Below are 14,152 nucleotides of genomic sequence, written 5' to 3'. Positions count from 1 at the left end.
AGTTTTTAAAAATTATGTTTTTAATCATTTTGCCTGATATTTGATTATTCAGTTTTTTCTTTCCTTTGCTTCAGCCTTGAGAGTTGAGGGAATCTGTCCATTTCTTCTGAATTCTCCATTTTATTACCAGAGTACAGGTTTTCAAAGTAATTGTTAATAATCTTTTGGATTTTGGTGGATTCTTTTGGGGGGGGCCTTTTTCATTTCTAATTTCATTGATTTTCTTTCTTTCTTTCTTCTTTCATAAGATTGGCTAGGGATTGGTGTATTTTGTTTATTCTTTCAAAGAGCCAGCTCTTGTATTCATTGATTTTTTTTTTTGGTGGATTTGTTTTTAGGAGGGGTCTCAATTTCATTAATTTCTGCTCTGATATCTATGATTTCATTCCTTGTACTAGCTTTGGATTTGCATTGTTCTTGTTTTTCTAGGACCTTGAGGTACATCATTAGGTTATTTATTTGGGTTCACTCTGTTTTTCTGATATGGGCATTCACAGCTATAAACTTGTCTCTTAGGATTGCTTTGTGTGCCATAGGATCCAGTATGTTGTACTAACATTATTGTTTGATTCTAAGAACTGTGTAATTTCTTCTGTGACCCATTGATTAATCAAAGGAATATTTAATTTCCATATGTTTGCATAATTTCTGTGATTTCTTTTGCCACTGATTTCTAGTTTCATTGCACTATGATATAATATGAATGGCAAAATTTGATTCTTTTGCATTTACTTAACCATTCTTTATAGACTAGCATTTGGTCTATGTTGGAGAAAAACCCATGCGCTGCTGAGAATGTGTATTCTGTTGTTGGGTGTTAGAGATCTACTGTTAGATATCTACAATTCGTAGATATCTATTAAATCCATTTTTTCAAAGGTTTGATTCAACTATGACATTTCCTTGATTTTTAAAAATCCAGTTGATGTGTCTATTTTGGAGAGTGGGGTATTGAGCTTCCCCATTATAATTGTGTTTGTGTTTATCTGGTTTTTAATGTCCAGTAGTGTTTGTTTTATGAATTTGAACACACTGGTGTTTGGTGCATATATGTTTATAATTGTCATCTCTTCTCTTTTTTTGGTACTGGGGATCAAACTCGGGACCTTGCGCTTGCGAGGCAGGCACCAGAACCACTGAGCTAAATCCCTGGCCCCCATCTCTTCTTTTTAAATGTTCCCTTAACCAATGTGTAGTGAACTTCTTTGCTTTCTCTGATTAGTTTTGGCTTGAAATCCACTTTGTTTGAAATTATGATAGCTACTTCTGCGGTTCTCCAGGTTCCTATTGGATACAACATTGTTGCCATCCTTTGATTTTTAAAATCTGTCTATTTCTTTTTGGATCAAATGTGGTTTTTTTATGCTGCATATTGTTGGGTGTTGTTTCTTGATCCATCCTGGCAATGTGTGTCTTTTGATAGGGGAACTGAGAATATTCACATTGAGAGTTATTACAGAAAGGTATTGACTTATTTCTTCACTGCATTATTTTCCTGTTGCTGCCCTCCCTTCTGCTTCACTGCTTATCCTGCATGATGTATTCATTCTAATAGATTAAAAAAAAATTATGGTTGGCTTCATTGTCTCTTTCTGGGATATTTTTAAAGATTCTTTTAAGTGCTGGTTTGCTCCCTGCCTGAGCTCAAACTTTTCAGATGCTCTCTCTCTAGCCTGCTCCCTGTCTGCAGCATCTCTTGGGTCTGTCTCTCACACAGTCACCATTGGAGGGTAACTGGTGGCCCTGCTGTGAAGTTGTTTTTCAGTTGTTCTGAGTCCCTTCCTGAAGTGACACCTGATGAAGCACTCTGGCAGTATGGTGGCACCTGTGCTTGTGCTGCATGGAAGGAGCCCCATGGTGCCACAACCCCAGGGTGTTTTTTGCAATTCACACAGTCTGTGTGTGGGCGCCGCTCCCTTTTCTCCCTTTTCACCCAGGCTGGGTGCTCATCTTGGTTCTAGAGAGCCCACTTGTCTCCTCACAAGTCTTGAGAGCTGGGTGGAGAGTCCAAATTGCTTCCTTCTTTTCTCTGTGTTGTGGACCATCTTTGCAACTACTCTGTAGCTTCTAGTTTTTCTGGCAGTTCCTCTCAGATTCCTAGTGATCTGCTTATCTTTTTTTCTTTAACAAGTTGTTATTTTCCAGGGTCCGGATTCCAGATCTCGGAAAGACTTGAACTTTGTTACTGATCACCTATGTGCCATTTTCTTTCTATGAATTTAAGGTGGTCTTTGTCATGGAAATACCTTATTTCTCCAGCAATTTTGAAGGATAGTTTTGCAGGATACATAATTCTGGATTGGAAATTGTTTTATTTTAGAACTTGAAATGCTTTACTTGGAGCTCTTTTTGCCTTTTAAGATAATACATTGTTTTCTTTATTTAAACTCTTCAAATAACATGTTATTTGCATTTTCTTAGGGCTTAATGTTGTACATGTATTTCGTTCATTTTGTTTATATACTTGTTGAGCTTAGTGGTTTTATGGTGCTGCTACATTTAAATATGCTTAATAAATTTTTATAATTTAAAAATCTCTGCCTCTCTGGCACTAATATTTCTTTTATTATAATATGATTTATTAAAATGTGTTTAATGTAATTCATTATGCAAGTTATATAGATAAATCATGTCTATATTAGGTAAGTAAAGAAATTGAACTACCTTTCAGAAATGAATTATTTTTAAATTCAGCATTCAAGTCATTTTCAATGCAATAATTGACTGCTTTGAAGACTGGTTAATTTGTGTTAAGCAGTTTCTCCTCAGTTGTTTTGGTTTTAGTTCGTTGCTTTTTGGCCACATCATAAACTATTTTAAATTTATTTCTGTCTGTGTGGCATTTACCAGTTCTTTCTATAGCATAGATTTGTATAAGAAGTTTTATAAAAGTTGGCAATTGCTGATGGTAAATATACTCTTTTTAGATACATGTTTTAAAGCCATGGTTCTAGGAATCTCTTCAGTGACTTTTTGTTGTTTTACTTTTTCAGGACTTTCCTGTTGAATTGATTATCACTGAAATAGCTTTACTTCTTCTACAGACACCAGCAAGTCAGCAGAAACCAATCTTATGTCTAGGTAAATAAAAATACATAGCATAAAATATAAATATAACGCAAGTGCTGGCAGGAGTGACTTAAACTGTATATCATGATATCCTGTATACTTTATGTTTCTGTTCTGAAATTTTCCTAATTAATCTCTACCAAGTAGGATTTAAGGCATTATCTTTTTTTTGTTAAATTCTTTTATTGGTACATTTTAGGTATACAACACAATTACATTTCTCATTGGGAATTGTATTTAGGCATTATCTTGTGCAAGGTTCCATATACCAAAATTTGCTGTGTAGCTTGTATTATAACATAAAAAATAACATAATATAATGTTATTATATAACATAATAAGATATTACATAACATAACATAATAAGATTAATAACATAAGATTATAACATAAAAAATAATAATAATGTGGCTTTTTCATTAATGTTGCCTCCCTTTGCTTGCTCCAGTACAATCCATGTAGTAATGGGGCATGGGTCTAAATTATTTTGTGTAGTGCCGTGATATGTTGATGTATTGCCATCTTGATTTTTATGAAGTGCTTGAGATAAATACCTGGTGTATTATAGCTCATTCCTTTAGGCATTTTAATTCATCATGATTTTGATGTCAGATTGTTCTTTCACTTATGATATGCCTAGAAATGGCTTTAGCACATGGAGGAGATCCTTGGGTTTGAGTTTGAGTACAAGTCTTTTTTTCTAACAGTCTTCAGGCAGGTATGCCCCTTTGTGCCACTCTTTATCAGTCTTTTTTTGATCTGTTTTTTCTTTTTTTTTTTCTCTGTAGAAGTACACATTGGATCTTCCCAGAGGTATAATTTACTAGTGTTGCGACTTATGACTGCCATACCTTAGTATTTCGTAAAACAATTTTTTTGGGGGGTACCGGGGATTGAACTCAGGACTTTGCACTTCTGAGGCATGTGTGGTGCCACTGAGCTAAATCCCTGGCCCACATAAAACAATTTTATTGAGATATAGTTTACGTATCATGGAATTCACTAAAGTGTATGACACAATATTTTTAGTAAATTTATAGCCTCATGTAAACAACACAATAATCTTTTTTTAGAATATTTCTATCATCCCCCTAAAGTTTCTTGTGCCTATTTCTATTTTCATTCTGACTCTTAGCCCAAGATAAAACACTAATCTGCCTTTTATCTCTGTAGATTTGTCTTTTCTGTAAATGGGTTTTATTTGTTTTTTGACAAAAATTCCAAAGCCATAGAGAAACTACATTTCTAATTGTGGCTCATGTATATATAATAGAACTGTTACAAGATCAAACACTCAAAAACTTTTATTATTTGTTAAATACCTTTTCTTTCTCTTGTAAATTAGTGTTTATTTTGAAGTTACCTTGGTTAGGAAAATTAAGCATACTGAAAACTGTTGAGCCTGTATATTATGTTGAAAGGCAAGTTGTTGAAAGGCATTGTTTAGTATATTGGGAATGTATATTCAAAGAAATAGGATAGCCAAGAGAAGAATGATTATTTCAAATTTTAAAAATGCACAGTATTGATATAATATTATGCTTTGTGATTATTAACACTAGTCTTGTGTGTTAGTTACTTTTCTCTTGTTGGTGAGACAAAATACCTGACATCCAAAGTTGAAGGGGAAAAGATTTATTTGGCTTACGGTTTGTAGAGGTTTCTGTCCATGACTGACTGGCTCCAAGGCAAGAATGGCAAACAGGCATTGCAAAGAAGACACAACATGTGTACACAAGGTAGCAAAAGCAACAAGGTAGCCAAAGCAACATTTACCTTGTCTTTCTGCCTCTTTGATCCCATCCAGACTACTGGGATTAGGGCAGTGTCAAACCAGCCACTCACATGTTGTGGTTTAGTAATCACATGCCTTTAATCTCAGCATCACAGTTCCAGATTCAGTTACCTTTGACCGCATGAGGCTTTGGGGAGACATCCAGACCTGAACCATAACACCTTGATTATAAATAACTAAGGCTATAAATAGCAATGACATGCATTTCATATTTTATTAGAGACAATGATTTTCATAATATCCCAGAGACAGTTATGCATTAACACTAATATTTGACAAAAAAGGTAAGTTGGTAGTCTTAGAGTAACAACTGTTTGTATTTCAAATCATGTTAAGGTTTGACTTCAGAATGATTTTAAATAAAATGACAACTCAGATGATTTAAGGCTTATAGAATTTGTGTGTGTGTGTATGTGTGTGTGTGTAGGGGAAATCATTTGACTACTTTGATAATTTAGCTTTGAAGCCTGTAAATAACAGCTGATCAGTAAATCAAGGTTCATTCAATAACCTCAAAAATACTGTGAAAAGAGTGTATATATATGTCTTGGTTCATTTTGTTAATTTTCTCAGGGAGAGTGTACATGCAACTAAGTTATTGTACATCTGTATATGTGTTTCAGTTGTGTGAGTTGTTTCCATGTTAAAAAATGGAATCTGTTATTAAAAATGGTTATGTCTGGTATGCTGGTTATGGGCTTTAGGACTTTGTGATGTGCTTCTTAGCATTTACAACTGAAGGGCAGTCCTATTCACCTTGCTGTTCACTTAAGCATCTGCTAAATAATTTTCAGCTTTTATAAGAGAAGCAGGCATATTGGTCTCATTATCCACTCATCAGGAATTTTTTGGCTCTTGGGTGTTTGCTGAGGACAATAATAGACATTGAGAAGTTATGAAGGATACCTGTTGACTTGTGTTAAAAAATTCATATTGACCTAAAAAGTAATTGATTTTTACAATATGATACATGATATGTATTTTCTCTAAACATATTATCAGTTTTTCAGTTATTTATATTAACAGCTTGTTTTAGATAATAATTTTTATTTCCTTTTACAGTGAGATTTATCATCCTACCTACACATCTGACTCAGTAGTAAAAGGACAAGTAAAATCTCTGGCATGGCACTCTTAAAATAGTATTTTATTTGACTGTGCCATTAATTTTAAAAATGTGAATTTTTGTTCTTTTGATGATTAGCTTTGAAGCTTCTCTCTTTCGCTGAGGGTCAGAACATCCCAAAGTCATCTCTGCTGCTTGTGATGCCACTTCTTCAGATACTGTCTTCTACTGTGTTGGAAGACTGTATGTCTGTGGATGAAGAAGGCCCCTCCAGGCAGCATTTGGCCCTAAGCCTTTTGGAAATGGTACAGCAGGAGTGTCACAGGGATGGCCACCAAAAGGTAATGAATTCATCATTGTTTCTCTTAAAGTGTCTCTGAGTTTTGTGTCTCTGCAGATCACTTCACTTTCTGAAGAAGTATGTGTTTGGGTATAAATTCTCATCATTGCACTTTACCATTCTGTCAGGCAATGGTAGAGGAGTTGTTAGTGAATTCTACTGACCATGGGATGGGAGAGTAGTCTTCTTGTGAAAAAAGTTTTGGAAATGCTGTGTAATTTTTTTCCCTTTAAAGATTCCACATTAGTCACCAAACATTCTGAGGAATCTTGCAGAATAGAAACTAATTCTATTTAGTCTAATGCTTTTTTAAAAAACATAATTGAACATGGAATCTTTTTTTTTTTTTCCTTACTATTAGCAAGTGAAGCATATGGCTAAATCTGGAGCAGTTCATAGTGGGAAATGCTCCTTGAATGCCCAGAAGTTGTGGAATCAGTATGCCCTGAAATAATGATGTTTCCTGTGTATGTCATATTCTTTTGCCCCCAGCTGTAAGGCAACAGTCTCATCATGTGCCTTTTTCAGTGCTGTATCCCTCATTCTGCACTGTCAAGTTCACCTTTCCTGTTTAAAGTATTGTCAGTGTTGGGTGCGTAGTTGGGTTCTAGGCCAGAATTGGTCAGGCCTTATCTCTTTTGGCTTTGAGTTTTACCTTCAGTTATATGTATTATTACTTTCCATCTTCTACTCTTATGGGGCTGAAATGAGGATTAAATAAAGATAAAGCTAGTGAAGCATCTTAAGTCACTATAGGGAGGTATTACATACATACAAGCTGGAGTAACCATTGTCGCTTCATCCTGAAAAGTAAAGTACCTCTTATCATGCATTGTTGAGTGTTGTAAAAATGCCGTCGTTATTCCTTGTTTGAGCTGTGGTAGAAACTAGCATGTTAGTATACTCAAATTGAATGTGTATTATAGCTTTCTAATATCCAAATTGTTTGATTAAAACGTTGAGACCTGAAGTAGGTAATTGATTTGCAGTAAGAGAAGAAAGTTATTCTTGCATCAGCCTTAATAGGCAAGCAAAATGTGACCAAAGAATTCTAACAGCTTTTTTCCTTACCTCTTGGTTTGCCTATAGAACAAAGAGTGGACCCTGAATGGGGTGAGGTCATGGCAGGCTGTACTGTGTCTTAAGAGTTGTGTTCCTTTAATTCACAAGTGCTGTTTGGTGAGGAGCATCCTAACTCTAATACCTAAGGATTTCATATGCCTTTTCCAGTGCTTTCACCCTCATTCTGCATTGTCAATCTCACCTTTCCTGTTAAAAGTATAGTCATTGTTGGGTTAGTGGTGTGTGTGACTCTTACTCATTAACACTAATAGCTGGACTTTCTCTTTAGCAGCTGGCAAAGAAAAAGGAAGAGGGAAGGAATACTATTAGGGCTATATGCATTCTCCTTGTGATACTGTGATGTTTTACTGAGGCTTTTAGTAGATATGTGATCACCCTTTTAAAATGTTTAAGCCATGTTTTACTGTTGGCTTTTTTTTTTTTTACTATTGGAACTCTGCTTCAAAGGTACCTATCAGTCCATCTTGCCCCACACTCTTCAAGTCTCTTCCTGCATCTTTGCTGTTATACATGATGCTCTTTCATGTCCTTTGCTTACACTGCCTATTCTAGACCCAGCCAAATGTTCTGTCTCTCTGCGTCGGAATTTGTTGCTTTTCCATTTGTACTCAGCATTTTTTGCATTAGTCAAATGCAGAAATGGTTGCTTGTTAATTTAGAGGTTACATGTTTGTATTTCCAACTGCTGTTAAAATTTAAATTGCAACAGTTGTTAACTTGTTTTTTATCCAAAGTGTTTCTACTTTACCTGCTTTAATTTTTTCAGCTGATCAAGAACTATAAAAATGTTCTAGCTACTTGTCAGATTAAAAATTCTCTTTTCTACATATTTAAATAAGCCAAGATTTCTGTCTTTATCTTTATGTCCACAATACCCAATCCACTATTTGCTACATGGTAGACATCAGAAATTTTTTTTTGAGGTGCTGGGATTGAACCTGGGAGTCCCCTACCACTAAACTATATCTCTAGCCCTTTTTATTTTTTGAGATAAGATCCTGTAAGTTGTGATCCTTCTGCCTCAGTTCTCTGAGTAGCTGGAATTACAGTTGTATGCCACTGTGCTTTGCACATTTTTATTTAGTGAAGGATAGAAGTTATTTACTAACTCAATTTATTAAAAAAATACCTCTCTATTAAAAAACCACAGGTTTTTATCTCTTTTTTCCATGGGTGTCTGTGACTGGCAGGATTTGATTTACAACTATAGCAGTTCTTTAGAAGTACAGTTCTTCTGGTGGATGAAAATAAGGTTACATATCCCATGTTGGGCAATTCTGTAATTACCTCTCCATTTCTGAAGTTTTGATAATTTTGAAATAAGACACTTTTAATTCTTCCAATATCTAAGATATCCAATGCAAGATATCAAATGTGCTATTCATTTTTTTTTTTCCGGAACTAAAAAAAAGACTTTATTTATTGAGGGCAAGAATATGCAAACAATATAAAAATCAAAAGCTTATCTAGCCTTTAACTAACTTTCCTTTCTCTGCTTGTCCAATGCAAGTTGGATGTTATTTGTACATTTTCTAAGGGTCCTGATCTGCTCATGAAATCTTTATACAAGGGGAAACTGAGGGGCAGATTCTGTAAGTGGCCCTTTGGGAGAACTCTCATCTGGGCAGGAGTAAATGTTCAATTCTTCCTACTTCTTTCCCTTCTGCTTCATGTGCACTACAAAATAATCATTGCATGCAATGGTGAGGCCTGCGATTAGTGAAAAGAAGCTCTGGAAGCCCACTTTGCCGTCTTGGCACTGGTCCAGGTCCTTCATGATTTCGTCCACAGCCAGAGGATCTTTTTGATTTTCCAAAAACTCAGGGAACTCCTTTTCCATGAATACTCACAGGTCCTCCTTTGTTAAGTAGCCTTTGTCCCTGGCAAATCTGTGAAATGTAAACATCATGGTTTCCATGGCATGTTCCATTTGGGATGGCATTTTGGTGAAGTCTTTTGGAACCGGGGCTCTTGGGCTGTGGCTGGCGGGCGGGTGACGGCCTGTACTATTCATTTTTAAAAATCAAATGTTAATATAATCTAATGTCTTAAAAATACAATGTATTAGAAAGCAGCATCTTTTTCTTTTTAGCTACTAAATGTGATATTTAAAACCACCTATTGTGTTCTCTTTAGTTGTTTAAAAAAAATCAAACACTAGGTGTAAATTCTGAAATGCCTGAAAAATTCTATCTACCTCTCCCAAGAGAGTATGGGGAATAAAAGAAAGCACTGGTGTATGAGATGAGTCAGGGTCCAGTCAAGAGAGAGAAACTTGATCAAGGAAAACTTAATACAAAAAATTATTAACTAGTTAAAGGTTTAGACTGCGGAAGAGCTGAGGGAAAGGGAGAATACCCAAGAGAAGGATTTAGAGGGGGATCCCCCAATTATGCCAGGATTCAGCTAGGGTATAGCAGGCCAGAGTGGGTTTGTAGAAAGCCACCTTTTGGGTCTCAGGCATGCCTTTGGCAGCCATGGTAGGAAAAAAAACCCAAAGACTTGGCATGGGACCTTTGTCTACAATCCCCACAGCATCTCTTCTGTGCCCTTTACTGGCACAGGTGAGCATTGTATAGAGGCAAAGGGGAAGTGCCCACCAGGTGCCCTGCAGCATCACAGAGCTGGATAAAAAAGAGCTGGGGTTGGAGCCGAGTCATACACTGAGTATTGGTGCAGGCAGCGAGACACAGTCAGAAAAGCTTCTTAGAGGTCAGTGAGTGTGCATGGGTGGGGAGAAGTGGGAAGGAGACTCAAAGCCTTAGAAAGGGACATTTCATTGCTGTGAAATTCTTCTAGGGTCTTCTTTTAAAAGTGCGGGTTTGTGTTTTAAATTGAATATGATATTTTTGAGGCCCTGGTAATAGGCTCCTTGGAGTTGTAGGAGGCAGAAAACAGCTTGAATATTTATCTCTTAGCAATCACAAAATTTACAGTAGATTATCATTGTCCTACTCATAGCTAATGTTAAAATTTATTAAGTATTGTATACCAGGAATTACATAGATCAATTCGTGTTTCTCACAACAACTGTAAAGTAGACCTTCATGTCTCCCTCGTTGTGTGGCCTTGAACAAGTGACTGAACCTTTCTGGGCTATAGTAAAATGAATGATCGAACACCTCATAGGGCTGTTCAGGCTCCATTCCAAGTATTTTTGCCCCAAACTCTTTTAGGTAGGTAATATTGATGATCTCATTTTACCTGAGATATAACAGAGGCACAGAGAGGGCAAATAACTTACCAAGGGCCCTATGATAAGAGGCCACATGTTTTTTAACAGCTGTATTTAAATATAGTTCACATAGACTTTGAACATTTAAAGTGTACAGTTCATTGACTTTTAGTATATTCAGTCATGTATCCATTTCCACAATTAATTTTAGAACCCTGTGTTACCACCCCCCACACTGCACCCCTTAATCATCCACTCTTGCACCCCTAGTACCTGCTCTGTCTCGGAAACCTTAATCTACTTTCCTTCTCTGTACATTTCTCCACTCTGGACATTTCACATAAGTGGGAACATACGAAAAATGATCCTCACTGACTGACTTCCTTAACATAATGTTTCCAGGTTTCATCCATGAGAACTTCATTTCCTCTTATTTTTCCATTCATCTGTTGATAAATATTTGGATTTTTCTACTTTTTGTTTACTTTGAATATGCTAGTATGAATATTCATGTACAAGTTTTTGTGTGGATATGTGTTTTCATTTCTCTTCAGCAGAAACTTAAAGAGTAGAATTGCTAGGTCATGTTACAGCTCTGTTTACTATTTGAGAAACTGTTCACACCATTTTACATTTCTATCAGGGTCCAATTCCTTCCCTTCCTTGCCAACTATTCTTACTGTCTTTTTAATTTTAGCTATCCTCTTGGGTAAGAAGTGATCTTCCTTTCCTTGCCCTTTTGTGTGTGTGCATGTGTGATGCTGGGGATAAAACCAGAGGCCTTGAACATGCCCAGAAGGTGGTCTTCCACCGAGCTTCAGTGCTAGTCCTGAAAGTGTGCTGAAAATACTAATTTTACAAAGGAAGAAACAGATTGGAGAAGTTAACTAACTTGATTACATAGGTGATAAAGGCTAGAGCTGAAGTTTATATTTTGACTGTTTGACTCTAGCCTACATCATATTTCCTTCCTTCCTGCACTAATTTATCATCTTTCTGTAAATAACAGCAGTTTTGGTAAATTAATAGTGAGGTAAACAGTAAATTAATAGTAAGTTGAAGTAAACTGGTTTTTATATAGTTTTGTTGAAAGTTAACAAGAAATTAATAAATGGGCCTTGTGTCTTCTGAATGACCCAGAACAGGATGGAGTGGGTTATCTTTTGATTGTAACCAGCTACTCCCAAATCACTCACTCTGGTCTGGATTCCTCAGAGGAACCACAATAACCCTTTTGAGGTTTGATCTAGTGCCATCTTCTACTTCTGGTTTGATAACTTTTAGCAAAATATTTTTCTTTTTGGTGGTTGTGTTAGTTACTTTTCTCTCGTTGCTGAGTCAAAATACCTGACATACAAAGTTAGAGGGGAAAGGGTTTATGTGGCTTACAGTTCATAGAGGTTTCAGTCCATAATCAGCTGGCTCGAAGGCAGTGTGGCAGAGGGGCAACAGTTCATGGCAGTGGAAGCAGTAAAAGCGACAAGAGAGACCTTAACAGCGTCTTTCTGCCCCTTTTATCTTAATCAGACTATCAGGATTAGGGCAGTGGCAAACCTGTCACTCTCCCAGTGGTTTAGTAACTACACACCGTTAATCCTAGAATCACACGTTCTGTATTTAGCTACCTCTGAAAAAGACAGCATGAGACTTTGAGGGGACAACTAGACACAAGCCACAACAGTGGTATTGCAGAGTGAAATTTGGAACAAGGTTTTGCTGAGTCACTGAGTTACCTAGGCTGAGCTCAAACTGGTGATCCTCCTGCCTCAGCCTTTCAGAGTGCTGGGATCTGTCCTACTTTTAAGGATTCTCCAAGGTTGAATTTTTCTTCTCTCCCCATTTTTGTTAAGCCTGTTTTAGTACTACAGATGAATCTTATTCTTTACCATTAATACAAACCTGTTCCATTTATATTCATTATTCCTTTTTGATACTCCTTTAGTCATTGTCTTGTGGACTCTTTTATGGTTAACAATTAATATACCTGAACATTTTTAGTAAAAGCTTTTAAAATAAAGATTAACTTCTATCTATAAAATATGTTTTATAATCCTGTCTCAGAAAACAAAACAAAAAAAAGAGGGCTGGGGATGTAGCTCAGTGTGAAGTCCTTGGTTTCAATCCCTAGTATCAACAAAACAAAACAAATCAAAAAGAAAAACAAAACAAAAAAAACCTGTACAACCATGTTGTATATATTTAAGTTTGGTTTTTATGTGGTTTCTTTTCTTTCTTTTATTGAGCTAGAATTCACATAACAAAACCTGCTTTTTATGTTTGAGTACTGCTCTCTCTGAAAGCCAGGTCTGCCAGCCCTTTCATAGGTCTTCCCTCAGGCTGGGGCTGGGATTTGGTTGTTGGTACTGAGAGAAAATCTGTGTTGCATCCTGGCCTGAGACTATACAGTGGCAGCTATCACTCAGGTTGACAGAGACACTGTTTATGACATCTCCTTTAACGGAGCACCTTTCTTCTGCTGCTTTAACCATAATAAAGCAAATAAACAAATGGAAAACAGAGCCTAACCCTGGACACAGTACTTCAGATAATCCAGGGTTGCTTTTCTCTTACATTGTCTACTCTTGCATGTCTCTATAATATTCCTGTTTTTTTTTTTTTTTTGGTACTGGGGATTGAACGTGGGACCTTGCGCTTGTGAGGCAGGTGGCAGAACCACTGAGCTAAATCCCTGGCCCTCCTGTTTTTTATTTAACATATGGTTCATGGTGATTTCCAGATTAAGTTGTTTTATACTCATATCCATTGGTTTTATTTTTCTTTCTCCAAGATGATAGAGATAATATTTCCATTTTTTGCAATTTTAGGCACTATGCTAGGTTCTTTATTACATATTTTCTCAAAGGTACCCCAATAACCTTGGTAGAAAGTTGTTACTGAAATTTAAAAAATGACAAAAATAAGTACTGCCTCATCACTAAGGGCAGGCGTGGCTGTGCTGAAGTTCTTTTGTTTTTAAATCTCATGTCCAATGCTGCCTGTCATTAGTCCAAAGAACTTGGTCCTCTTCATTAATAAATTTAATTTTCCTGGAAAGAGTGATAGAGCTAGAGAGATATATAGGCATTATTTCAGTATTTATACATTTATATATTATAAGTAATATCATTTCAGAATTACATATGTATATATACTCTGTGTTTTTGAAGTAGTGTACTCATGTACATGTACACATCATATGAGATAATAACACACTCAGAAAGTACAAGGTAGCAGACAGCGAGGAGTTTCTTTCTTGGTCTCCATTCCAGTGGTCCAGTTCATGCCCTCCCAATCGAAGATGCTGATCAGTGGTTACTAATTTCTGCTGTATTTGTCCATACACTTTTCTTTGCATATGTAAGCAAATGTAAACATATAATCCTTTCTCCCCACCCTCTTTAAAAAAGTAGAGAAACACTAAATCTGCTGGAATATTAAATAGGGAGAACTCTTGAGGGCATAGGAGTAGGCAAAGACTTCATGAACAAAACCCAGACCTCATGGGAATCAATAACTGGGACCTCATCTCATTAAAAAGCTTTTGTACAGCAAGAGAAACCATCAACAGAGTGAAGAGGGAGCCCACAGAGTTGGAAAATTTTCACCAGCTATTCAGATAAAGGA

General features: G+C 36.3%; 1 protein-coding gene and 1 pseudogene across 22 annotated transcripts in view; one reads left to right on the top strand and one right to left on the bottom strand.

The window, feature by feature from the left end:
* The window catches only part of Focad (focadhesin), a 357,541-nt gene that overhangs the window by 124,425 nt on the left and 218,964 nt on the right, over positions 1–14,152 (top strand). For all 22 annotated transcript variants that reach the window (XM_087183409.1, XM_087183408.1, XM_087183411.1 and 19 more), the window contains 2 exons: positions 2,994–3,081; positions 6,069–6,271. In XM_087183409.1, coding sequence (XP_087039535.1) covers positions 2,994–3,081; positions 6,069–6,271 — 291 coding nt within the window. The remainder of the gene's footprint in view (positions 1–2,993; positions 3,082–6,068; positions 6,272–14,152) is intronic.
* On the bottom strand, positions 8,746–9,295 carry LOC101697680 (protein S100-A10 pseudogene; annotated as a pseudogene).

Source organism: Heterocephalus glaber, unplaced genomic scaffold (genome assembly GCF_053883595.1).
Source record: "Heterocephalus glaber isolate CG9 unplaced genomic scaffold, H.glaber_assembly_v1.0 deba00001481, whole genome shotgun sequence".
Classification (NCBI taxonomy): domain Eukaryota; kingdom Metazoa; phylum Chordata; class Mammalia; order Rodentia; family Bathyergidae; genus Heterocephalus; species Heterocephalus glaber.
This window is presented reverse-complemented; position numbering and strand designations above follow the sequence as displayed.